Source organism: Alligator sinensis, unplaced genomic scaffold, assembly GCF_000455745.1.
Source record: "Alligator sinensis unplaced genomic scaffold, ASM45574v1 scaffold607_1, whole genome shotgun sequence".
In the NCBI taxonomy this organism is placed as follows: Eukaryota; Metazoa; Chordata; order Crocodylia; family Alligatoridae; genus Alligator; species Alligator sinensis.
In genome coordinates, this window is record NW_005841935.1 from 1,202,162 (window position 1) to 1,228,354 (window position 26,193).

The 26,193-nt window shown below is 44.4% G+C and overlaps 1 protein-coding gene across 1 annotated transcript in view; it reads right to left on the reverse strand.

Annotated features, from left to right (window-relative positions):
- TDRD7 (tudor domain containing 7) overlaps positions 1–26,193 on the reverse strand; it is a 99,920-nt gene that overhangs the window by 24,828 nt on the left and 48,899 nt on the right. Inside the window, 5 exon segments of the mRNA XM_014518017.2 lie at positions 1,197–1,308; positions 3,478–3,664; positions 8,799–9,388; positions 19,483–19,700; positions 22,354–22,439. Of these exon segments, the coding sequence (XP_014373503.1) occupies positions 1,197–1,308; positions 3,478–3,664; positions 8,799–9,388; positions 19,483–19,700; positions 22,354–22,439 (1,193 nt within the window).

A 26,193-nucleotide genomic window follows, 5' to 3' on the forward strand; every position in this document is an offset into this window, starting at 1 on the left:
TGTGGGGGGGGGGGGGCGCATGCTCGGTGGCGAACCCGGAAGTGGACCAGAAGTACTTCCGGTCCACTACTGGGTCCACCATGGAACGCACTGGGGGGCCCCCTGTGCTCCCCCCAGCTCGGTGATTGGCTGTAGGGGGAAGTGTTTCTGGTCCACTTCCGGGTCTGCTGCCGAGTGCACTGGGAAGCCCCTGTGGGATCCTCCATCCGCCTCATCATCGCAAGGTTCACAAGCCACCTGGTACCGTGACATATGTAGAAAAAAAACATTTAAAGCTGTGTCTATGTCCATGTCCAAAATTGCCAAATCTTTCCGAATCTCTCCAAATTGATTCAGAAGGTTCCAATTCGATTTGGAGACATTAAAAGGTCTCCTGATTCAATCTGGATTCGGACATTCAGCCACCAAATCACCCCAAATCTCCGCTGATTTGAATCAGTGACTGAAGCTTCGCACAGCCCTAATACTCACCTATACAAAGATCATTTGATGTTTAATCTCTCACCACAGAGTTTTTAATATTACAGTAAGACCCAAAGACATCAGTCAGGATTGAAGTTTCTCTTACCAAGCACTGAACACAGAACAATATAGTTCCTGTCCAGAAAGGCTTTCAATGTAATTCAAGCCGTGCTTAAAAGGCACTGGGCTGGGACTTGTATCTGGGTTCAGTTCCCAGCTCTGCCACATATGACAGAACAAACCACCTGAGGCCTGATTTACAAGAGTATTTAATAAGCAGCCTGAAGATGTAGTTAAGAGAGTAGTGGGATTTACATAAGGGGCTAAAGATGTTAGGTGCTCAACTTACATTAAAAAGTGAATAGGATACAAACACATCTACCTTTAACATTCCACCAAATGCCCATCTAGATCGTTAGATGCTTTAATACTTAAATCAAATTTGGCATTTAGTTTCTTTAAGCTTCAACTCCCCATGTGCAAAGCAAGAAAATTTCCCTGTGCTTCGTCTCATCTTAAACCTTGGGAGGCAGAAACAATTACCCTGGTACAGTGCTCAGCATAATGAGAGTCCAAAATTGTGGGTCTACAAAACCAGTAATATGAATAATGTGCAAGAGGCAAGTGTAGTAAGAGGAAGAGAGAGTGGAGGATAAGAATTATTAAATTTGTCCACCCACCTCTGTTCAGGGCCATGCAAAATCATGGTACTAGCTATTCAACAATTCTCTTACCTGCTAATTTACATTTTGCAGCTTGGAATGGAAGTGAATAGAACTGCTTGTCTAGTTTGTATACTTTGTTGTTTTCAATAAACTCACTGAAACCATAATCGACATAGCATACCTAATAATTGAAAGGGAAACACAAAATTATTCTTCTAGTTTTAAAGATTGCTCCGAGTATATTCTCTGTGGTATTGCATCCCCTTGTGTCAGCTGTTAAATAAAAATGTTTTTCACCAACAAGATATCCGATTTGCAATAGTATTATGGACAAATTCTTCAGGCCAATGCAATACGAACAAGAGTGGATGACAGGAGGGTTTGCCTTCAAACTTTCTTGAAAGCACTACTGTCAGGCTTGTCAGCCTTTCGCTGGAGCAACAGTATTTAAAAGCTATGCACAAATTGCACTTTCCAGTTGGCTTGCTATCAAACATTGTATGCAAAACTGGTAGTAACAGAGTAATACTGAACTTCATGTATGTAACGATCTGAGTTAAACTTATACATGTTATTCCAATGCAGCTCTATAACTTTACTATTTCCCCCTATCAAAGCAAAATGGAAATAGCTCAGTGGGAATGAGTGCTCAATGACAGTTTGAACAAGACTGGTAGTAATGGTGCCTCATTCATTAGAAGGGTACACAGAAGATCTTTTCCCCCATTCCCCACCATCTTTCTTAACTACAAATTACATCATCTTAAAACCTAGCATAAATGTCAGGCTCAGGGAGGTGAACTTAAGTCTTTCTGAAAAATTCTGAAATTGACACACCGGTTGTCAGCAAGGAGAAAAGAAGTCTTGTTTTCAGAGTGTGCAGCTGTTCTTGCAGCGCAAGACAGACCTCCATAATACTGGGAGGAGCGGGAGGAAAACTACAGGCCCATCGTTTTTCATATTCTTATTTGTGAATTTACATCTGAATATAAAACTTTTGGAATAGGTAAGCAAGTTGTGGGTGAACTATGCTTATTTGCAGAATGAAATGGTCTGTTAAGCAGATCCTGGTGCAAGATTCATTATGACTAGGAAAGAAGAGACTATGCAGAAAGAGCACAGTTTAAGGTTAGCTAATATAATAATACAGTGCCTTCACATAAAAAACACTTGAAACTTCTCATGCATTTAGTTTGGTCACATTCTAGTTCAGGGGTCAGCAATGTTTTTAATCGGAGTGCCAGAAACACCCCAACCTCCATCCATACCTCAGCTTGGCATGCCAGAAACAGGAGAGCCAAGACGGGCCCGATCCTCATTAATGGCGGTAGCTGCACACATGTCTCTGGGCACATAGCGAAGGAGAAGCTGGGGATGCGCTGCCCTGGCCCCGTCCCCACTGTGCATGCAGCCACCATGGAGCTGGTGCCAAAGCTGCAGAGCCTGGCACAGCTGTTCGCAGTCTGCCTACCACCTGCGGCAGCCGTCCAGAGCCTGGGGCAACTACAGCAGGCAGCCAAGAGGCTGCAAAAAGGTCCTGTAGCACCATGTGCCCAGAGGCCTATGTGCAGCCACTGCAGCCACAAAGCCGGTGCCAAGGATGTGGAGCCCTGTGCAGCTGTTTGTACCTTCCTGACTGCAGCCAGTCTGAACTCTGGGCAGCTGCTACCTGCCATGCAGCTGAGGCTGCCTGCAGCAGTGCTTGCTGCCTCCCGGCTGCCTGTTGTGAGCAGCCCAGGCTCCATGGCCAGCTGTAGCTGCCCACAGCCTGGCATGAGGAAGGTTGCTGATCTCTGTTCTAGTCCTTTGCAACCAGAGCCAGGAGAAATGCATCTGTTTGGTTCTACAGAACAAGGGACAAAGTGAAGTTGCAATAGCATAAGGAGTTTAAACACACATCTTGAAACAGGTTATAGACCAGAATGCAGAAGGTAGTATACCCAATCTGAATAAAAGGTGCTTGTAAGCCTGAGCTCACCAGTGTTAAATTGTCAAACAGGAAGGAAAAAGCAATAGTACTATATAACTAGAAGCAAGGGCTCAGAATTCTAAATACTGGCATTTGCATCCCAAACTGTAAGATTAAGATAGTGCTTCCAAGCCCCAGAAGCATGTTGAAGGTGCATTTATTAGTTTAGCAGAATGATTACAATGCAGAGCACCACAGAATACTCAAAATACATTCAGGAAGGGAAAAATGCTGACAATCCCATTTTCTTTAGTCAGAGAGAAGTAATCTTTAAAATCACTTAGTGTTTTATGTAATTAAGAGAAGCAGTTTGTTGTTGTAAGGGGTTGTCTCCTCATGTTTTGTGTCTTTAGTAGAGTGCCAAAACATAAGTATGCTTGCCTTCATTCTGTTGTCTTCAACTGCAATCATCTGAGCACGCAACCAGGCATCTTCTTCAGCATGTGCAGCAACAAGCTGTCCTGGACTTACAGACTGCATTAGTAATGCTGTTGGACTCTGACTATAATATTCTTTCATCTCATCTTCCATCAGTTCCTGAGCAGCAGAATAGTCTTTTCCCACATACCTACATTTTTTTCCATGGGGAGAAGTAGGGAAGAAGGAGGAAATCCACCAAATGTGTTAGTGTAGGAACAGAAAAGTTCAACAGATACAAAAACAAAAGTGTATTTATGTAGGTAGATAGTCACTTTAGTACCTGAACTTTCCTTTGTCAAAAACAAAAATACACAAGGAGTGGTAAAGTGTTCACTGAAGTGAAGAACTGAATATAAACTTTATGTACCAGAACACAATGCTACATACAAGTCTACAGAAACCAGCTGTTTCTGGAAATTTAGAATCAAATCCGACTGATGACCAAAGAAAACTGATGGTCGACTAGCCTATCTAGCACAGTGGTGCTCAACCTTTCACCTGCAGGTCAGATGTGCAGTGCCCTGTCCTTCTATAGGCCAGATCCAGCTGGTGGTCCTGATCCAGTGCCTGGGGCAGGCGTGGTGGGCACCATCTGGCCATGCAGGCCCCACAGGGGAAGGGGGTATGGCCCAGCTCCAACCCAGATGAGGAGCAAGAGGGCGTAGCCTGGCTCTGCAGGGGGAAGGAAGTGCGGCCGGGCTGTGGCCAGCCATGCAGGGCTTGAGATTTGTGAATTTGGTGGGTGGAAAAGGGTAGCTGTATTAATGGCCAATGTATCCCCTGCAGCCAAATTTCCTGACCCCAGCAGGAGCCCCGTGGGCGGGATTCCAAGGCTCCATGGACTGTATTTGGCCTGCAGGCCAGAGGTTGAGCACCACCCCCAAGCAAGTTAAAGTGCTCGATTAAGCATCTCACTTGCATTCTGCTCTCAAAATGATTCTCCCACACACTATTTCTAACAATCCAAAACTGAGCAGCTTCAACTAACCTCCTATCACGCTAGTTAAAATCCAATTTTAACCTGATTAAAATTCTGCTGGAAAGATACCATCCAAACACCAGTCTCAACTGAATACTGGAAAGCAGGAGAAACACCAATCTTATCCATGGAAATAAGTAATATTGAATGCTACTGACGGTGCTGCAACCAGCATCATCTTATCCTCTTGAGTCTGTCTCGCATAACTCGTGAATAATACAGAAAACAGAAAAAAACTGCAATCATGCCAGTGGGGAGATGAACTACAATCATTCTTCCCCCATGAGGGCAGTTATTGAAGCACTTCTTTCTTCCCATAGCAGAGACCTGAAATTCAGGTAAAAGACAATTTAACTCTGAAAAAAAAAAATTAATCAACTTCCTCAGAAGGCAGATGGAACTCTATAAAGAAAATATATTGCACCATTTCCAAGCATGGTCTAGTCACCTAGAATGTCCAACTCCTTTCCAATAGCATCGATGAAGTCCAATCAACAGAAGCTGCAGGAGAAAGACACTTCTATCTCCAATCACAGTTAACATATTTCATTGACTTATGAGACAGGAGAGATGACGTTTGAAGTACCATTTCTACTGCCAATAATCTAAACCTTAGGATTCACCCTTTGAAGAAAAAGGAGATTTTGGACAAAAAAAAAAAAAAAGAGTGCTATGGTATCTAACAAGATCACCGAGTTAAGACATGGAAGATGTGTTTTTCCCTTGCCGTTACTATTGGCTTGCTTTGAAACCTTGAGCAATTGCTTAATTTCTGTTCCTGAGTTTCCTTCACATTTTACAGCTGGGCAAGAGACAGATCTTCTCTGTCAAGTGCCATGGAGATTTATAAAAAAAAAAAAAATTAAGAACTAGCTGCATCATTCACCACAAAAAGCAAAAAGGTAAGTCTTAATCTGTTGGACAGATCTATAGGTCCCCTGAAATGGTATTGTTAAGGTCTTGGATCAACAAGTCCTCAACTTCTAAAAGGCCACTATCCCTCTTCCCTCCTCTTCTCGTTCCTTTAAAAGAAATCTCAACTTCTACTCAAGTTCCTCCCCTTCCTGGAAAGTAATAAACACCAGGAGAAGTACCAAGCTCAGCTGGGCTGCCAAAAATGATGAACAGACATTTTTCATGTAGACTTCACTAACAGTGTTACTGTATTTTCTCACATAATGCATACTCCAAAATAAGACGCGCACCTCATCTCTGGAATGTTGAATGAAGAAAAAACATCTTTCTTTAAAAACTTCAGTACGTATTTTCACTGGAAAATAGAAGGGGGAGGAGGAAGCAAAAACTACCTAGCTGCAGGACACAGCAGGCACAGCTGGCTGCCCATCTGGCTCCAAGAAGGGCTGAGCAGTTCAGCTATACCAGGATGGGGCCCACAGCTGAGTTAAGCAGCTGTAGGATGAACTGAATTGCATGATCCCTCCTTGAGTTGACTAGTCCCAGAGCTGACTTGTCAGATGCTGCTGGGTGCTCACTCAACTCGAAGAAGAGCCAGGAGGTTTGGACTCCTACATAAATTGGGCTCTCTGTTCCATGTATCACCTTGTTTAACACCCCCCACTCCAATTTCCAGTAGTAATTTTGTGCAAAAAGGTGGATAACCCTATTTAAGTAAACTTGGCATTACTGATTTTTATGGTGCAGGAAGTCTTCTATCTTAAATGTCAATGTCAATTTTGATACTGGCAAAATGTGAGAGAGAGGGGTGGAGCTAAAATACGGTGTCAAGTAAGAAATGCATGCTAAAACTATTTAAAATATATTATTCTAATATTATAAAAGCCTGTCTGTTTGTCTGACGGAAACAGCCAATCAGAGTGCTTCAAGTGTGGGGGAGCGCCGCCATGATTCCGAAGCCGTGCCAAATACCAGACAGAGGGTGGGGGAGCCGAAGCCAGCAGCCCTAGCCTCAGCTCCCCCACCCCACTCCCTGCAAGTGGTGCCAAGGACCGGACAGGGGTTGGCTCCCCCACCCGCTCCCTGCAAGCGGCAGAATAGCGGCAGCATGGGGCGTCAGGTGGCAGCACTCCATCCCAGCCCCCTCCCCCATCATTCTTGACAGGCAGTTGGCTAATATAAAAATAAAGTCTCAGAGAGGGTTTAGCCCAGTTACTGAAAGCATAACCCTATACCAGGGTTAATGCACACAGAATGTATTTTTCAAGAATTAGGTCTCTCAATGTAATTCAAAATGTCTTCATGTCAGAATCCATGTTGAAAGCAATTTTAAGAATTTTAAAATTGAGCTTTGAAAGCAAATCTCAAAATTATATTCTATATGAACAGTTAAGGCACTCAGTATTAAAGACTAGAACAGGAAGAAAGAAAAGCATATGGCATTTTCCCAAGTCTGACAAATAAGATCCTGTGGGGAAAGAAAAAACTAGGCCCATCATTCTTATTAATGCAAAGTATGCATAAGGCTTGACTGCTTTAAATCTTCTCACTTAGGAACATTTCTTTGATTACACTGGCCATTTTTTTTTAAAAGGCCATAATCGTTGCCACCAGTTGACTGACAACTGGTTGGATGGAACTGCAATTAATTTTGAGGTCTTAGTGGATATCAGACTCAACAAAAGTCAGCAATGTGATACAGGTGCAAAAAGGCTAATGCAGTTTTGAGGTGCTTCAACATTAGTATTAGGTATAAGCAATAGATGATTATGGCACTACTCAGTACTGGTTAATCCCTATCTAGAATATTGTGTGCAGCTAAAAATGATGTGGAGAAGTTAGACAGGGTGCAAAGGTGAGCAATAAAAATAATAATAAAAGGGCTTAGAATCCAAGCCATATGAGGAAAGGTTAAGAGCAATATGCATGTTCAGTTTGCAGAAAGTGGTAATTAAAGTAGGAGGGAGAGAACATGATAGCAATTTTCGAGTATCCAAAGGCCTGCCAAAAAGGAGAGAAAGAACACCTTCTCTCTCTCACTGAAGAGGATAGGACGTGGAGTAATGGCTTGCAGTCTCAGCAAAGAAGGTTTAGATGGGACATCAGGGAAAAAAAATATTCACTGCCTCTGTTCTAACAGTAGAGTAGACTGCCTAGGGAACCTGTGGAATCCCCTTCATTAGAAAATGTCAAGAAGCTGGTCAGACACGGGTCAGTGATGATTTGGGACTAGCAATACCTGTAGCGGGATGTGAAGAGGAACAGCTGGAAGTCCAAGGACTCCCAGAAATGCATCACTTAGAGATCGCAAGCAAAGAGCTCTGCAGCTCAGAGCAGTTGGATATAGGAGAGAACCATGTTCAGCAGCAAAAGAATGAAGCTGAGCTCCACAATGAGCTTGATTATGAAACAAGATTAAAGAGTAGGAATTAGTTTATTGAAGGGATAGTATGATAGAAAGGGAAGCCCTGCATCTCCAGTTAGGATGCATGATGAGTCAAGTTCCAGTTGCAGGCCACAGAGTGCAAGATCAATATGAGGGTGTTTGGTTCTCCTATACTTTGTGTTTGCTGGTTGCTGGGAAGGAATTCTTCCCCCTGTTTCTATTGGTGTTTTCAGGTGTTGTGTCTGATGGTTGTGCAATAGCGTTGTCTGCCCAGTTAAAAAAATTGTAAGTGTTTGTACACTTGCATGACAGTTTAGATATAGTTTTGCCTTGAGGAGGGTGTTGGACTTGATGACCACCTGAAATCCCTTCCAGCCCCACATCTATACTCAGGACTTTTCTTGCCAATTATTAGATTAAAGTTCAAACAGTTCGTTATACAACTAGGTTACTATTTTATATTCATCGCTTGAAGTTTGTTGCAAGTGTATTGTTTATACAATACTATTTATTACTTTTAAACTTCAATAAAGTACCTAAACTGTACAGCTTCTTGATAGGACCCTTATAGACCTTTTGCTTTGCTCTCTGCCTGCCCCCTCCTTTTTTTTTTCTTTTCTTTTTTTTAAATAAAGCACTCTGCTCAATGCGATTCTAACATCTAATCAGACAAGGCATATCTGCTGGGAAAACAAGTATGGTTTGTTTGTTTTTTAATTTTTCCCAGTGTCACAGGAAATTTAACATTACATTTTTCCTATACAGCCACTTTATGGGCATGTAAAGTTAACAAATATAGTCCCTCTTTCTATGCATGCAGTAGGCAGATAGTAAAATGCATTCTTTCTGTGTTACTGTTAGTTAATAATATATCTATCACTGAAATTTTTGCTTCCCTCCCCTGAAGTACACCATCTGAGCCAAGGGGTGAGAATGAATGTACAGACTACAAAAAAGTAAGAAAAATAAAATTAAAAAAAAGTCTTATGAATTAAAACTTACCTGATGACAACTTCATTAGTGTTGTACAGCTCTACTATCAACACAGATGGGGATGCTTCAGCTGGAACAATTAAAGGAGGGACAGTTAAATTTTCTGGACACTGTTGCTTGGCCTCTTCCATTAGCAGAGTGTGCTCTCGCTCCACCACTGCCTTAATATCTTTGTGTATGTGGATATTTTCAGTGACATTCAGATTCTCATCAACAGACTTTTGCGGTTTAGCATAAAGGATTGCCTTTTTGGGGTTGTCACATATTTGGTCCACAGTACAGACATCAGATAGTAAGTCAAGATTATTCAAAATATCTTCAGGAAATTTTACTTTGTATGCATCTTCATACACCTTGGGAAGTGCATTAGCCCAAAGACCACTGGAATACTTGAGCAAAATTTCTGCAACTTTCTGTTTGAAGTCACTGTTATATGAAGCAGATTTGATCTCCATAATTGGTTTTAGCAAAGGGTCTGCTTTTGAAGAAGTAAGGTTTTGAGATTTTCTTTCATGATCTAAACCACTCTTTATAAAATGTTTTTTCTTAGCAGGGTAAAGGAGTACATCTGTTTGCCCACTAGTGCATGCTGTTTCCACCTTTAAAAAGAAAAAAGACAAATCAGATTAAATTATTTGAATTACTTACAAATTAATAAGCAAACACTAAGTCACTCATTTTATACACAGAGCCAGACCTCCTCAATTATTTCCAAAAATCTGGGTGTGCACTATTTGCAAGGAAATACAGTAATACCGTTTAGCTGCCAGCCACAACAGAGAACAGCGTGCAAGGCATTAGCCCTGGACCTGAGGGAGGCTGCACTGTTCTCAGCTGAAATTGCAGAATGCAACATTCACAATTGAAAGGTCCTAAAAACCTTCCCGGAGCAGCTGCAGGTAGTTCTAGTGCATCTGCAATCCATGCATTGGTGACCTACTGCCTCTGTAGATACTAACTATTACATTATACCAAGGATCTCCAGTCCCCTCTTCAGTGGATGAACACTAAATTTTACAATGTCACCAATGACAAAGAAATTTGATGGCACATTTTTAGAGAGTTTAGAGCCTGCCAGAAAGGCTTCTGTCTAAAGGTGTGTGGTTGAAAGTTTGCAAGTTAGCTCATTTTCAAGAGCCTAGATGAGGGGCACAGAAAAGGGACTGTCTACCCTACAATGAATTGATCAGGTGGAGCACACCAGCTCATGTGGAAAGGAAAGCCAGGAATTCAGGGAGAAGGTATCGGGGAAGATATATGTACATGTGAACAGAAAACACAGTGGAAACAGAAGCAGCTAGAATGAGGAGGAAAGACTATTTTAGATCCTTTCAAATTTTATCAGCGTTTGGACTTATTAAACTATGTGAGAACTCCCATTGGGAGTGAAGCAGAATCCAATTAAATGGAAGAATATAGAGTGGGCTAGCAAAACAAGGCTACCATTTCCTTCCAGTGGCATCACTAATAAGTAGGTGTTGCAGAGCAAAAGTTGGTAGAATCATGTCCCATGATAAAGCTGCATTTCTTTGGCCAGCACAGGGTGCCTCAGTGCAGAGGTTGCCCGCTGGCTAACTGCGCTGAGGCACCCTGTGCCCCAGGCAGCCACCTCCACCCCCCACCCACCACATGGAGAGGCAAAACCCCCATGCTGAGGCAGGTGGAGATGAGGGAGTAGGCCGCCCTGGGCAGGGCCAGCCCACAATTTTTGGGGGCCCACTGCAAGATATAGTTTTGGGGCCCTTTGATCCATTGAAAAATCAAAATTGCAGTTAATTGCGGTATAAATTCACTGAAATAAAATAGTCAGGGCCAGGCTGTGTGCATGTGGGCTGTACTGGGAGGGGTGTGGGGGCAGGGAGCCGGGAACTCCTGCCCCACTTGTCTGGGAAGGGACTCCCCTCCTTGCATCAAGCCCTTTAAACATGGCGCAGGTGGCAGGGGATAAGTGCGGTATGGCCCCTTGGCTGTGGGGCCTCCTGCAGCCACAGGTTCTGCAGGATAGGACAGGCCAGCCCTGGGCTGGGTGCTCCCCTATCTCGAGACACACTGCCCCAGCCAGCTGCTTCGCTCCCATGCTCCACTGTGGAGCTCCCATGCTCAGACATGTGGAGCCTCTGTGCTGAGACATGCCGAGGCAGCCCAGGGCTGTCTGCTCCCCCATCTTGAGGCACAATGCATTCCAGCATGGGGGGCGGAAGAGTCTGCAGCAGGCAGAGATGGTATGCCCAGCAGGCAGAGACGTGCTGCTCCTCAGATGTCCAGAGCACAAGGTGCCTCAGCATGGGGGCCGCCTGCCGGCTAGCCCCTAATGAGGAACCCTGTGCCCCAGCCAGACCCCATGCAGCACGTGAAGCAACAGGACAATGTCTCCCACTATAAAGCACATGGGCAGGGGTGCGAACTGCAGCACAAGATGTGTGCTGCTATTATCTGTGCTGCTACAAAAGCATGCCCCTGTTTATGTGGACCCAGTCCAGTATGCTGCTTTGGTACTAAGCTTTATACTGTACCCAAGCTTGAGAAGTGCATGGGGCCACAAAGTCTCAGTGGGAGATCACTATCTGCAGTAGCTTCATGCAAGATTTACCCCTTGAGTTCTGTTTACTTCATCCAGTGAGGCTTCGTTTCTTCATTTTCATAGTATCATAGTACTTAGGGTCAGAAGGGACCTAAACAGATAATCAGGTCCAACCCCCTGTCCTGGGCAAATATCTGTCCAGCCTCCTTTTAAAGACCCCCAAAGTAGAAAAGAGTACCACCTCACTTGGGAGCCCATTCCAGAGCCTGGCAGCCCTAACTGTAAAGTAATGTCTCCTGATGTCCAGAAACATGTATAAGTATACTGCAAGGTAGAGAATCCAAGCTTGTACTCTCCACCTAGTCAAAGGTATACTGGGAACACCTGTGATCCTGGCTCTGAAGCTATACCCATAGCCTCATCTAGGAGACAGGATTGCAGCCTAGATTCTCGGTCTTTGTGGATTTGGGAGGTGAAGGACTGATTGAGTATTTTCTGGGACACATGATCTCCCTTATAGCAGAGGCACTCCAAAATATCCATCTGTCACCAGCATGACCCTATTCCAAGCGTGGCAATATCTAAAGGACACCATTCCAAGTCCAAAACTTAAAAACATGGCAGGTAGTCAGCACCCAAATAAAATACTATAAACCAGAACTTAACTAACACTAGAAAAAAGTTAACTGTGATAGTAAAAGAAAATGTTTTCTGGAAGACTAAAGTCAGGCAGTAAGCAGCTGTGTCTCAAGCCAGTGGTAAGAGTGAGCATGGGCACAATCAATTAAGTCTTCATTTTATCTCCTCAGCAGGGCAGAATTCCTCAGGTTGTACACAAGCCATGTAGATGTTACTGTCTCAAGTCTCCAAGCACAGGCATGGGAACAGCAGAACTAGAACATGCATCTGGCAATCCATCTAAAGTTGTCATTGTACCCATTTCCTTTCCTTGCGCGGATCCATCTCAGTTTGTTGGTTTGCACGGCCTTTTCAGTCTTTTTGAAGTCCAACACAGGAAAAAAACCACGCTTCTTACTGCATTTTCCTTTTTCATATTAAAGAAACAAAACTTGTCAGATGTCCTGCTGAGTGCTTCTCACTTGTCAGAATGACTGAACAGGTCTTACAAGGGCAGGAGTAGAAATACATTCAGTGTTTAGCTGCCAACAAGCACAGTGAGAGATGTATTAAGTGTGCCACTGAAAATGAATTACTGAAAGTATCAGTAAGGGGGCACTGCATATCATTCAGAAAAAAACCAAAACAAAACAAAAAAGAGTCTGCATTTCCATAAACTCAAACAAATCAGGTCAGCCCTGTTCCTTAAAACAGACACCTCACTTCAGTGAGGAAGGTGATGCTGCAAAACATAAAAAGAAGCACCTCAAGTGCTATAAGCCAGTTACAGAACAGGCTCAGACACTGCAGAATAGCAGGGAGATACCAGGCAAATCAGAGAGAACATGGTTCGATACTCAGCTTGACAATGGACTATATAGGACAACTAGCTCAATCCACTAGCATATCATCGATGAAAGCATATTTTCCTCTTTGGACTCTAGAATATTAAAAAACAGTGAGTCTTTTCCTAGACAGGTGAAGTTCTATCATCCGTTGAAGGTATCACTTGATGACATTCAGAAGGAAATTGCTTCTCCATGAAAGGCCAAATAGAAAAAAAACTTCTTCTTTTTCTGGTTAAAAGAAGGGCTATTACATATATACTACACCTTGCTCTACCTGTGAACCAAATAAATAATTAAGACTTGGTCATTACAGAGCAAGGTTTAGCAGCCTTTTGCCACCACAGGCTACTGTTTGCAATCCAGCCCCAACCTCAAGCTGCAGCACCTGCTGATCACGGAGGGGTGTGGAGCAGAGAGGGGAATAAATACAAAAAGCGGCAGATGCCAAGATCCTGGGGTGCCACCTCTGCTGCAGCAGAGACTAAACCGAATACAGCAGTTAATAAGACCCTGGGGGTACCTCCTCTGATGCTGTGACTATGCTGCCAATTTCCTAACTGTAGCAAGTTCAGGTTCAGGCTTTTTGAATGTCTGTCTCTAGCCCTATAAAGGAAAAGAGCAATATAACTTTAGCTATTTTACAAAATCTCCAGAGACCCCCAATCAGCCTTCCAAGAAAGGCTTTGTAGTAAGGATCTAGAAACTGGCCTAGAAGGGCTGCCCCAAACAGAAGCCAAGATCTCCTCCCAGAGCCTGTGAAACAATAAGTGCCATAAGATGTCAAGGCATGTCTGCTCTGCTCTGCACATTATCTTGACGAGATTACCCCACTTTATACTGATGCAGAGACTGAACAAGACAACCCACAGATATATGACACAACCATCAAGGACTACTTCTGTGTTGCAAGTAGTTTACATACATTTCATATTTATCAGGATCTTGCCAGTTCCTTTGACATCCTCATAATGCAAAGTATCAGAATAAGTATTTTCTGAGCTTGTCCTCTCTTGCAAAAGAGAATAAATCATAGAAAAAGAAAGTGAATATAAAAAGGTGGGAAGCCTAAATTACCTGGAAGGGAAAAACAAGGGCAATAAAAAAATCCTGGAAATGAAAAGTAAGTAAAATAGAATGCATAACAAGCATGTTTCAGATCAGAAAATACTCTGTCAAGGAAGGGAACCACAAGACACATTTGCTATAACAATGCTAAAATTCTTTTATTCTTTTGGTTACCTTTCCAAGTAAGGGAAGTGACTTTGTTAAATCTGTCGTTCAATGTTCAGGCCTCTACTCCATTTCACTATCCCACTATGGTTTCTAAGCAAGTTGTTTATTTTTCAATTAGTTCATGAAGCTGAATATACACTAAGTTAGAACACATTTGTAGCAGGTTGCTGCCTCGGGCCTTTTTTCAACCAGGCTTTTGCCTCTCCCCCAAGCATAGGGTTACTATACGTCTGGGTTTTCCCCAGACGTGTCCTCTTTTTTGGACCTCCCATGCTGCATCTGGGCAGGTTTTTGAAATAAAAGCAAATGTCCGGGTTTTCTGCTGTCCTGGGCTGGCTGCTTGGGGCTGGGAGCAGCGGGCAAAGTGATTGGCTGTTGAGGGTCACATGCTCCTCACACAGGTACAGACAGACAGATGTGCAGTAGGGACCTGTTTGGGCAGCAGGGCTGGGGCGGGGGGACGACACAGAGATCTGCAGGTCGGCAGTGAGGGCTGAGGAGCAGTGAACCTTCCTACATGATTCTACCCATAGCTACAGCCTTTCAGCCAGGCTAGTTGCTCTCTCTTAAGGGGACTGGTCACCTTGTTATATACTACCACCTCCCCACAAGAGTGAAGACAGAGACTCATTCACCTCCTTCACCTTCCCCCCACTTCTCCCCCCAGGTTCATAGAAGTCCACGTTCATATGTGCAGTCCTAGGTAAATTAGCATCTCAAATGCATACGGCTACAAAGCCACGTACCAATGCATAGGACTGGAGTTGGTGTCCTGCATTGCCTTCAACCAAATTAAAGGTGCATGACCAGTCAGAAGTGTAAAGGAGGCCCCAGAAAGTAATAGCAGAGAGCCTCAACTGCCCATTTTATAGAGAGGTATTCTTTTTCAATGACTGAATACTTTTGCTCTCTGTGTAAGAGCTTTGGCTTAAATAAAGGATTGGGGGTTTCGCCATTCTCAAAGTTCTAAGAAATAATTGGCTCCAAGGCCTCTCTCCGAGGTGTCCATCTGTATGGTGACCTGTGGCATTCAAAAATCCAGACTGTACAATACTGGCATGGTGAATAGTATCCTTTTAATTTCTCTAAATGCCTCTGCATACATCCGGGTTCATTGTACTACCCAGGGTGCCACGTTGCATAGTTGGTCTGTCAGAGTGGCAGTTACAATGGAGAAGTGTGAAATAAATAGGCAGTAATAACTATCCAGTCCAAGAAAGGATTTCAACTGCTGCTTTTTTTCATTCTGGGCACCTTAAAGCCCTCACCATCTCAATAAGGGGCTTGATCTCCCCACTACCCAAAGTATAGCATAAATATTTTGTGCCAGCACAACATAGACTGTATTTCATTGGGTTGGCCATAAGGCATGTGGTTTGAAGTCACTGTAGTACCGCTCTTACTTGATGTTCCCCCTAGGTGCTCACAAATAGAACTACGCCACTGCATATCTTGATGACATTATTCACAATGTGGCTGCAGCATTTTATCCATTAGCCTCTGGAATGTGGCTGGGGCATTATACAGACCAAAAGCGAGGGTCTGGAGCTGATAAGGCCCTCACGGTGTCACAAACACCATCAGCTCCCATGATTCTGGGGTTAGGGGAATCTGTCAGTTCCCCTTTGTTAAATCTAATGTAGTCATGTACTTTGCCTTCTCCAGCTGCTGCAGTAATTGCTCAATTTGAGGCATGGAATAAGAATCAAATTTTGACATCAAATTTAGCTTTCAAAAATCAATACAGCACTGAATCATGCCATCTTGTTTGAGAGACAAGCACAATGGGACTACTCCACTCATAGAAGGATTCCTCAAAACACCCCTTCTCCAGCAAGCTTTGCATCTTCTTCCTCAGTTTTCCGCAACCACTCAGGAGTCCTGGGAAGCCCCTTCTGTATCAGACATCCAGCCTTCAATACAATACAGTGGGCAATTAAGGAGGTCCTCCCAGATTTAGCTGTAAAGATGTCCAGGAAGTCCTCTGTTAGATTCCTGGCCTCCATTTGCTGAGTGTTGGATAGGTTTTCCCCCAGGGCAACCACACCATTTGGAACTCCTCAAAACCCATCTCTTTGCCCTTTTCTGTCATTGGAAAGACCTGGAGGCTCTCTCAAGCCCTCCAGAGCTGCAGAAGGTTCACATGATAAATGGGTCCCTGTCATCTCCCTGCTAGGTGAACCTTATAATCGACCTCCAACTCGCCTCACAACCTTGTAGGGCCCCTGCCATTTGGTCAATAGCTTGCTCTCCTCCGGTGGGAGTAACAACAGGGCCTGGTCTCTGGGTTAATATACTTGGAGCTGGGCATTTCTGTTGTAATGATGTTCCTGGGCCTGTTGCATGTTATGGAGATTTGCCTGTGTGAATATTCCTACTAGGTCCAGCCATTCCTAGGTTGAAGAATATATTGGACATTTTGTGCCTGCAGGCTCTCTTTTCCAGGCCCCATGAAGGAAGTCTAGTATGCCCAAGTTTGAATAGGGGAAAGCCTTTTGAGGCCTGGGGAACTTCTTGAATTGCAAACAGTAAATATGGCAACAATATACCCCACTTTCGTGGTTCTGCCCCCACAAACTTTAAAAAAAATACCCTTTAGAGTCCAATTAAACCAGTCCACTAACCCATCCATCTGTGGATGGCAGACTGAAGTTCAGATCGAGTGGACTCACAGGAGGAACCACATCTCTTGTATCAGCCATGACATGAATATGGTGCCTTGCTTTATGAGTATTTCTTGCGGCAGCCCCAGGTGGGAGAATACCTTCAGCAATTTAGTTGCCACTGTCTGAGCTGTGTTATTTCAAATAGCTACTGCTTCTGAATAGCAGGTCACATAGACTACCAAAACCATGATGAAGTGGCACCCACTGGTGCTCAGATCCAAAGGACCTACAATGTCTACTGCCACACGTTCAAAGGGGCTCGACCAGAAGTAGGAGATACTGATGGGCCTGATATCTGGGATGTGGGGCCATCAGCTGACATTCTGGACAGGACTGGCTGTCCTCCTTAACTTCTTCATAGATCCCTGGCCAGAAGAATCAGGTGAGAATCTTCTCCTAGGTTTTCTCCTCTCCCACTTGGCCCATTCAGGCAACACCATGTACTAATTTTAGGACTTGATTTCAGTGCAACGTGGGCACCATCAACTGGGGTTTCCAGGTCCCAGTAGCCTAGTCTTTAACAACCCTTGCTAGAACATCTTTATATAGCTCAAAATGGGAATTCTGGGCATCTAGGCATCTGTCCACTATTTTGCCATTCACTGTGGCCAGATGGCTTACAGATGGGAAAATATTGGGTCTTCTCTTTAGCTCTAAACTAAATCAGGTCCTCCTCTGACGGGCACTCCCCCACCTCCCTCCACCCAAAATGGGGGGGGACAGGGAGGGTTGTTTCCAGAAGAACCTGTACTTGTGACATTTTCCTCACATCCACTGAAGCTTACACTGGCCCCTAACTCCCTTTCCAGACATCTTACCCAGATCCCTTTTGGTTACAAGGCTTTCCCAAGTGCAGAAAAGCTAGGAGTCCCAAGATCTCCAAACCAAAATGAAATAAGTCTCCAAGCTGGTCTTGGAAAGGATCTTGTTGTTCTTGACCTGATCTACTTTTTGCTGCTAAGCATAACAGCCCTAGTCCAAACTCACTGCAACCGGGTGGGAAAGATGGCAGACCACCAATGTTATCAACTCAGCTTTCCGGTCCACAATCATTACTTGCAACTTGGTGATAAGATATGGCCAGGTATCCCCATGTATATAGGTCCCATACTGTATATGCATTCTAGAACCAAACATTGAGCAGGGTCCACCAGCTATTCCTGTACAAATGTTTGGGTTGAGCCCAAGTCCACAAGGCACAGAACCTGAACATCTCCTACCTGGATTGGGAGTACATATGCTATCCATCTGGGTAATTCTCCCAGGACCTCAGAATGCACATAACTATAGCACAACGAGGGGGCAATCTTGGCACCATTTCCTATGCTGGCTACATGAAAAACAGGCTGAAGGCTCTCCTGGCTTCCAATCCACTACTGCCTCTCCATGGTAATCATCTCCTGCTTCTGGTTCCAGAGCACGAGCTGGCTGAGTTCACCCCTGTCATCTTGGGCACAAGGCCATACTCCAGGACTAGGTGTCTGACCTCCCTTCAAGGGCTTACATGTAGGGATGCACCAATAGAGATTTTTGGGGCCAACACTGATAGATCATTTCAAGGAGGCATATCAGCCAATACCGATCCAACTTCCGATTCCAGCTGGTAAGTCTGTTATGGTGGGAGAGAAGGGGCATTGGGGGGTCGGGGAGGGCAGATAGAGGCCCCTGTGGTGAGGGAAAGAGTAGGGCAGGTGCTGGGGTGAGTGGAACCCGGCACACGTTGCTCAGCCGGGGCAGGACAGGGCATGGGACAAAGCTGTGGTTTATCTGTGAGGTGCAGTGAGTGGCTCCCACCATTATGTGCACGCTGGGAGGGCATGGAAGATGTGCGCCTCCAGATCTGTGCAGGGCAGGGCGGGCTGCAGCTGCAGGCTCGGGCCAGGGCTGCACTACGCTCTCAGCAGGGACTGGGACAGGTTGTGCTCGGGCCAAGTGGCAGCGGCACTGGGAGGAAGGCTATGGGGTCTGCAGCCACCCTAAAAATTTGCCATAGCCCCCCTTCCCTCCACCCCATGCCTGCCCCAAGAGGGAGAGGGGTGTCTCCCCCATGGCCGATTGTGAGACGGCTGCTTACGGAAGTGGCTGCGGCTGCTTCCGGGAGCACAATGGCACACTACTCTCTGGCTGGTGCTTGCAGCGAGGGCACCAGTGTTCCCATGTGCCCCCTGCCCATCGCCTATGGAGCAAGCGCAGCCAGTCAGGGGGTGCACTGGTGCTCTCAGGGGGTACATGTGCACCCTTGTGCACCCCCCATGTGTCACCACTGCTCAGGCTCAACATCCAGCCTCATTTTTGTAAGCGGCCACCCTGCAGTAGTCTGGGACATCCCACCCCCTTTCAGGCAAGGTTTCACTCATTCCAGCAGCAGCAACTGAAGCTGCTGTTCCTCTTGCATCCTTTGCTGGAATGGCTGCTGTAAAGCCTGTTGCTGATACTGCTGCTGCAGCCTTTTGATCCAGTTCAACACTGCTTCGGGGTTCATTCTGCTGGCTAGAAGCTAAGCTTGCCTGTGTTCTCCAAAACATGCAGCCAGTTGCCACTCTGGGGTCTTTTCAACCAGTTTTTTGCCCCTTCCCTAAGCATCCTTCAGCAAGTCACAGTAAAATGCAGTCTTTGAAACCGATGGGCTTTGTGACCTGAAGTGTCTCAGCATGCAGACAGCCGGAAAACATGATAACAAATTAAATAGAAATGTTAAGATGTAAGAGCTACCGAAGAGGATATTCGTCCAAACAAACATTATATGGAATATTTAATGTTTTTCCTAAATATAGTAGCTGTTTTCAAATGAAGCAGAGAAGACTTACCATGCAAATATGAGGCCAATGTTCAAGTTGTTTAAGTACATCTGTATTAAGTTCCTCCTCATACATCTCCTTGTAAAACTGTGGTATCTTTGATAACCAGATACCATTGCTGTATTTAGTCAGAATTCCTCTAATACGATTCTGAAATTCATTTACATTAGAATTAGGAAGACTGGATGGGATTTTGTGCGTTTCTTGAATAGGTTCATTCAAATGGTCTGTAAAATGAGAATAAAAGGTTGTACGTGTTATTTTGCAGAAAAGTTGGTAAGTTCACAATGAGAAGGGAGTAAAATATGAAAAAGTAAAAGTAATCGCTATTTGACCCAATTTATGGAAATTTAAGCATATGGGCACCAACATAGATTATAAATATTACTAATTACAAGCAGAAGAATTCTGTACTCAAACCAAGCAAAGGAAACAATATCAAAGTATTAGACCCACAGAAAAAGTAGAGATTGAAGGTGGGATCATCTATATCCAAACCATCCTGTACTTATCCACTGACTAATCTATTGGTAAAACTACCCTGGTCAACCCTGACACAGCCACAAGACAAATACCCTAATCTGTTACAGGTAAATTGAGGGGGACAACAGCTGCTGCAAGCATTGTTAAAATGTGTTGGAGAGAACCAAAAGAAGAGGGCCACATCCCCTGCTACACAGGAAGGTAAAAAAATCCCACAGTCCATGCCATGGAGGAAAATTTCTTCATGATGCCAAATATGGCAATCAAGTTTACCCTTTAGAGAAGGGCAAAGGATCAACCTATATTCAGGAATTTCTGGGATGAAGTGTGAGCAGAAGCACTGACAATACCCCAGTCAAAATCTCCAGCCTTGGTTACAGCCAACACCCAGTAAAAAAAAAAAAAAAAAAAATTCTTCCTGGGTCCATGTGGCAACCAGCAAAGCCCAGAAGCATGGGAAATACCCATACTAGAGCATAGGCAAAAGTTTCTCCTGCATCAGGGGTGGGCAATTATTTCTGGCGGAGGGCTGCTTACTGAGTTTTGGCAAGTCATTGAGAGCTGCATGACAGGCAGCCAGAGGCAGATATATATTAATTTTCTAAATTTTTTAGGGGCTGCGCAGGCCGGACAGAATGGCCTGACAGGCCGCATCTGGCCCACGGGCCGCATTTTGCCCACCCCTGTCCTAGATCATCCCTGACCAATGCTTGTCCAAGGTACTCTTCTTGAGTACCTTCCACTACTTCCCTAAGCCGTCTATTCTACTGTATCACTGCTCTAACAGTGAAGGCGTTTTTTCTGATTTCCTACCAAAACCTACTTTGCTGCAACATTCCCAAGAAGCAATTTATATTAAGCAGTTATCCTTGAGAGCTCTTGATTTTCCTACTGTATTTACTGGTCATACACCAGCTCAGTCCTATTTTTTCAAAAAGACCAGATGCATCTGTGATGATAAAATCCTCATCCACAACACTGAGCAACAGTCTTGGGCAGGGTTAAACAGCTTGGAACTATCAGGAAGGGAAGACTTCAAGGCAAAAAAAAAAAAAAAAGAGTCAGATGAGGATTTAGGAGGTGGCTCTTCAAGCAGTTAGCCCTGAAAATGCCCCATCTTGAAATTAGGGATAATGTGCTTTAGCTGTTTAAATCTTCTGCAGTATATGTAAAAGTGAGGCTGTAATAATTAAAGGCCAAAAATACAAAGAAAAAAAATCACTGTCTCACTTTCTGTATGTTCTTTGTTTCGATCCAGTAAAAGCTCATTTCTTTCCCTAAGGATATAGGAACCTTTTCTTCAAATGATGCCACATGGTATCAAGGAAACATTTACATTTTCATGGTAGATTAAAGATTGCCTAGGCACATCCCCATAAGCACGCATGTGCGGTTTAGGCGCTGCAAACCTATCTGTGGCGCTGCAAACTGCATGAACCACATGTGCATGCATTCACTGGGAAATCCCAGTGTCAAAAAAACAAAAAAACAAACCATGCCAAAAGAGTGGTATGGTGCATATGGCTACAGTGTGCACCGCATTAAACCAGAGCCTGGCTGGCCACAGTCATGCTCTGCACACCCATATTGCTGCCACTGCAGCCCCAAGAGGCCCCCAGCACCCTAAGTAAGGCTGCTGGGGCCAGCCCACGTGCTGGCTCCAGCCTCCCCTATCCCACCATGGCAGTCTGCCATGTGCCAGAGAACGCGTGCAGTGGCATGCCCAAGGACTATGTGCTGCTCCTATTTAATCCCGGGAAAACGTGCCTTTCCTGCTCCTGGGAACATGCCCTCTGAATGCATTGAGATAAACTAGAAACAGACTAAGGCTAGAAGTGTTGTTACTTTAGTTGTACCTCATTATAGAAGTAGAATACTGTTGCTTAAGTCCATGATCGCATCCAATTTTTGTCTTTCTAATCACTATTCCCACCTTTTTAGAAAGGAATTTCATAGCCAGGCACCAACAAAAAAGTCTACAAATGTAGGAGTGGCAGTCCTCAAAACAAAATACAGAGTTGGGAAGCTTCTGCCAGTTATTAAACACTATGCAACCTAGTAGATGAGTAGTGCTACAGCTTACTAACATTTTGGGTTTTAGAATTAAGTCTCAATATTTCCTATAATTGTACTAAAACAGCTTAAAATCATATCCTCAGTGTCCCAAACCAAATTAAACAGAGCAAGCCTTTCATTCTAAGATGTTTCTTGTTTTCACAAGTTATAAATAAACAGGCTATTGTTTATATAAATGAATACAACAAGTTACGAATAAAACAAGGATATGTTGCCTTTACACAAAGCAAAAGCTATGAACTTGGTTTGTCTTACTAGTACATAATTAATCTATAATGGAAAACCTAGGCAAAAGGACAGCTACTTTACAGGAGCACGTACCATCTGAATCCACAGAAGGCCTTCTTGAAAGATGCACTTGAAGTTCTTTCTGAAACCGTGGAGGAAGTGTTAATCTTTTTTCTGGCCTAAAAAGGCAAAAAACACCACCTAATTTTAACTCCTTTTCCAGTTTCCAACAGCAATTCATCTACTAATGAAAACACTATTAAAAATACTCATTTTATTATATATTATGCATGTGTATATAATATGTAACATATTAGTTGGCCTTTTGTTCACAATTAGAATGAACAAAGTGCTAATTTGTAAAATAATTAGAAGTTCTTTTCAGTAGTAAAACTACTGGCAATTGTCAAGTTAAGAGAGGAAGAAACAAGGGAATTGCTAGTTTTAGAAATAAGAGGTGGAGAAATGAACTTTTTTTAAATAACTTCTTTTGAAGAAACAAGTTATGAAAAAGTCACTAACCTTGGGACTACAGTATACATTAAAGACAGATGTTTATCAAGTTAATACTGTTAATGAGAGATGGGGTGAACATTTCATATCATGCTGACACCAACTGTGCACAAGAACGCTACAATCTCAGGTTGCAAACAGACATTGATAAACATTTTTATGGAAGTACAAAGTCCAAGCAAAACAGACACTCCAAAAGTTGTCCTCCACACAAATTAGGAACCAGCTTGATATTTTATGTTTGGCTGCACTGTTCTTCTAGATGTCCAGAAAACTGAAGTCTCCCATCAGTACTGTCCCATAGCTTTTGGAGAAATTTGTTACCTGCTTGAAGAAGGCCTCATCCACCTCTTCCTGATCTGGTGGCCTATAACAAATCCCACCGTTATATTGGTGCTGCATCTTTCACCTTTCCTCTTCACCCAGATGCATACCTGTTGTGCAGTCTTCCTCTTCCGGAACAAGTGTATATGTTGGGCATACAAGGCAACACCACCAGCCTTTCTCCCTACTTTGTCTTTCTGAAACAGAGCGTAACCTTCAATGTTGACAGTCCAGTCATAAGAGCTGTCCCACCAGCTCTCTGCAATGTCAATCAGAACCTATTTCTGTTCATGGGCCACAACTTCCAACTCATCTCATTTATTCCCCCATCTTCTCACATTTGCATACATGCATCAGATATATTTTGCATTTTGATCTACTTGCTTCCCTTCTTTTGTGCCACTTGCAGTCCTGTGGTGCTCTGGTGCTTTCATTGAACCATAGAAAATTAGGGTTGGAAAGGACCTTGGAAGGTCATTAAGTCCAATCCCCTGCTCAAAGCAGGATCATCCCCAACTAGATCATCCCAGCCAAAGTTTTGTCTAGCCAGGTCTTAAAATCTTCCAAGGATGCAGCTTCCACCACTTCTCTGGGTAACCTGTTCCAGTGTTTTACTACCCTCCCACTGATAATTTTTTTCCTAATGACTTACCTGACTGCAACTTGAGACCATTGGTCTTTGTTCTGTCATCTGCCACCACTGAGACCAGTTTAGCTCCATCCTCTCTGGAACCACCCTTCAAGTAGTTGAAGGCTGCTATTAAATCCTCTCTCAGTCTCCACTTTTCTAGACTAAATAAGCCCAGTTCCCTCAGTCTTTCCTCAGAAGTCATGTCCCCTCGTATTTGCTGTTACCCTCTACTGGACTCTCTCCAATTTCTCCACATTCTTTCGCGCGCGTGCGTTGGGGGGGGCGGGGGAGGAGACGACACGACTTAACACAGTACTCCAGCACGCTGCAGCATCTCATGTATTCAGTGTCCCTACATTTCAAAATGGATTGTCAAGTAAGATGTAGTTAAAGCACCCCCGCCACCAGTTTGAAATGTGGGACACTGAATACACAAGACACTGTGGGTGTTTTAATTAGAGCTGCACTCCCCCCGAGCATGTGTACAGATACCCTCCGTGTTGTCCTGAATTTGGGCTCCAGACAGGCAGCACACCTCCCTTGACCCTAAATCTGGACAACAAATCGAAGTCTCTGTCCACCACAGAAGGAAGTCACCAATCACTACCACTCGTCTCTGTAGAAGCCCCTGTCCTTGGGGCCTCACATTTCCTGCTCTCTAGGCTGATGCCTTGTCCTCTCCATGCTTGCAGATGTCCACTCCTCTGCCTTTTCCTCAGCAGATCCACCACAGAGTGCCTGAAAGCTGTTGCTGAATTCAATCCACTGCATTTCAATTCTGGGGACCTTCCTTCTTCGAGAAGACGTATGCTACCACTTCTCCGCATTGCCCTTTGGCCTCCCCAGTACCAGCGTCTCTTGTCCAAGTCATCTTCTTGGTCGCCAGTGCAATGCAGCAAGGATACCTGTGCTTCCAAACTTTGAATCTTCTCCTCCAGGAAAACACCAACTTAGACATGGTGCAGATGAAGTGCTTCTGACTCTGGGAGGAACACAAACATGGCACATCTGATGCAGGTCACAATAGCTGACCCAGACTCCATTTGTGCCTCCTATGCTCTCTGGTGAACACCTATGGGGGGGAGAAAACCACACCACAGGAACCCACATACCAAACCCCTCTACCTGGGCCCATAAACACTTGCAGTCTCTTATTCCCTGGCTCCCTATGGCAAACGCCCTCTTGTTTGCTGCTCATGCTGTTTACTGGGGCTGCCTAGCTTAGCTCTACCTTTCAATTAGCTAAGCCAGTCTCACCCACAGCAAGTCTTGTTACTCTGTCACTCTACTGGGGGAGAGGAAAAAAGCATATGTGGGCACCAGCCCACTGCCCCAGGTAAACACACTAGCACCAGATACCTAAAGTCACTAGCATCCAGAAAAGCCTCCTTAAGGCAGTCCCACTCCTGAGCTGCTTATCCCAGAGCAACTCTTCTTATTGCTCTTTTTCCATACGGCTGCCTTTTTATAAGGTTACCTAGCCTAGCCATTTTATGGACTTGAGATGATTCCAAAAACACAAAAAACTGGAGTGTTATGTTGTACCCTATTAAACCTATTGTGCCTATTAAATTTGAGCCTACTATTCAGGGCTGTAAGCTTTAGGTACAGTGAGCATATCATGGGATTGAGGGCTACCACCATGTGTCCCACCTTCTAGTCCTGGCCAGCTTCTCCCTGCTGGTCTCATAGTTAGCCTCCCAGTCTTTGCCCTCTGCCCTCCCAATCATGTTGAAGTTTGGGGTACTTCATGAGCACCCCCTTTCCGTGGCCTCTGTCCCCCCTAAAGCCATTGCCCAAATTACCAACATGAGGATCACCCACAATCCTAAGTATCAACTCCGTTAAAAGCCAAAATGATCTGCCTCAGATTCATCAAGTCACAAGCAAAAGAACAAATGGGTTCTGAAATGTATCTGATTCCCAATGCAACTGCCACCTGGAGCCACCGCTGCCCCAGCTCTGAGTTCAGTTCCTTTGTCTCTCTGCAGCACGCTCCTTTCCCTGTGACTCCCACTGCCAAACTGCCTCTCTGGTCTGCAGCTTGAGTTGATAATGGGCGATGCAGGTAACCTGACTCTTCTGCTTCTGCCACTGGGTCATCAGGAGCTGACTCGCATCTGGACCCAATGCCAGCTGGTTTCAAAATTATCATTCTTGTTAGTAGGCTGCAGTAGCATCCAGAAAAATGTGAGCAACAATGACCAAAATAAAGAGGGAGTGAAAGCAAGAGGGCAAGGAAGGGGTTGGGGAAGGAGGTGGGGAAACCACACCCAAAGCAGGTAGGGGGACACCCCCAAAAGGTAGGGATGACCCAGCAGATCCAAGAGAGGGCAAGGGAGGGGAATGAAAGTGGAGAGAGAAAGTGTGTGTGTGGGGGGAGAGCCCATGAACCCTTGCCCCTTTAGCAATGGGGTAGGGGCTATATTTCACTTGGTCATTAAGTTATAGGACAGATAAGTGGT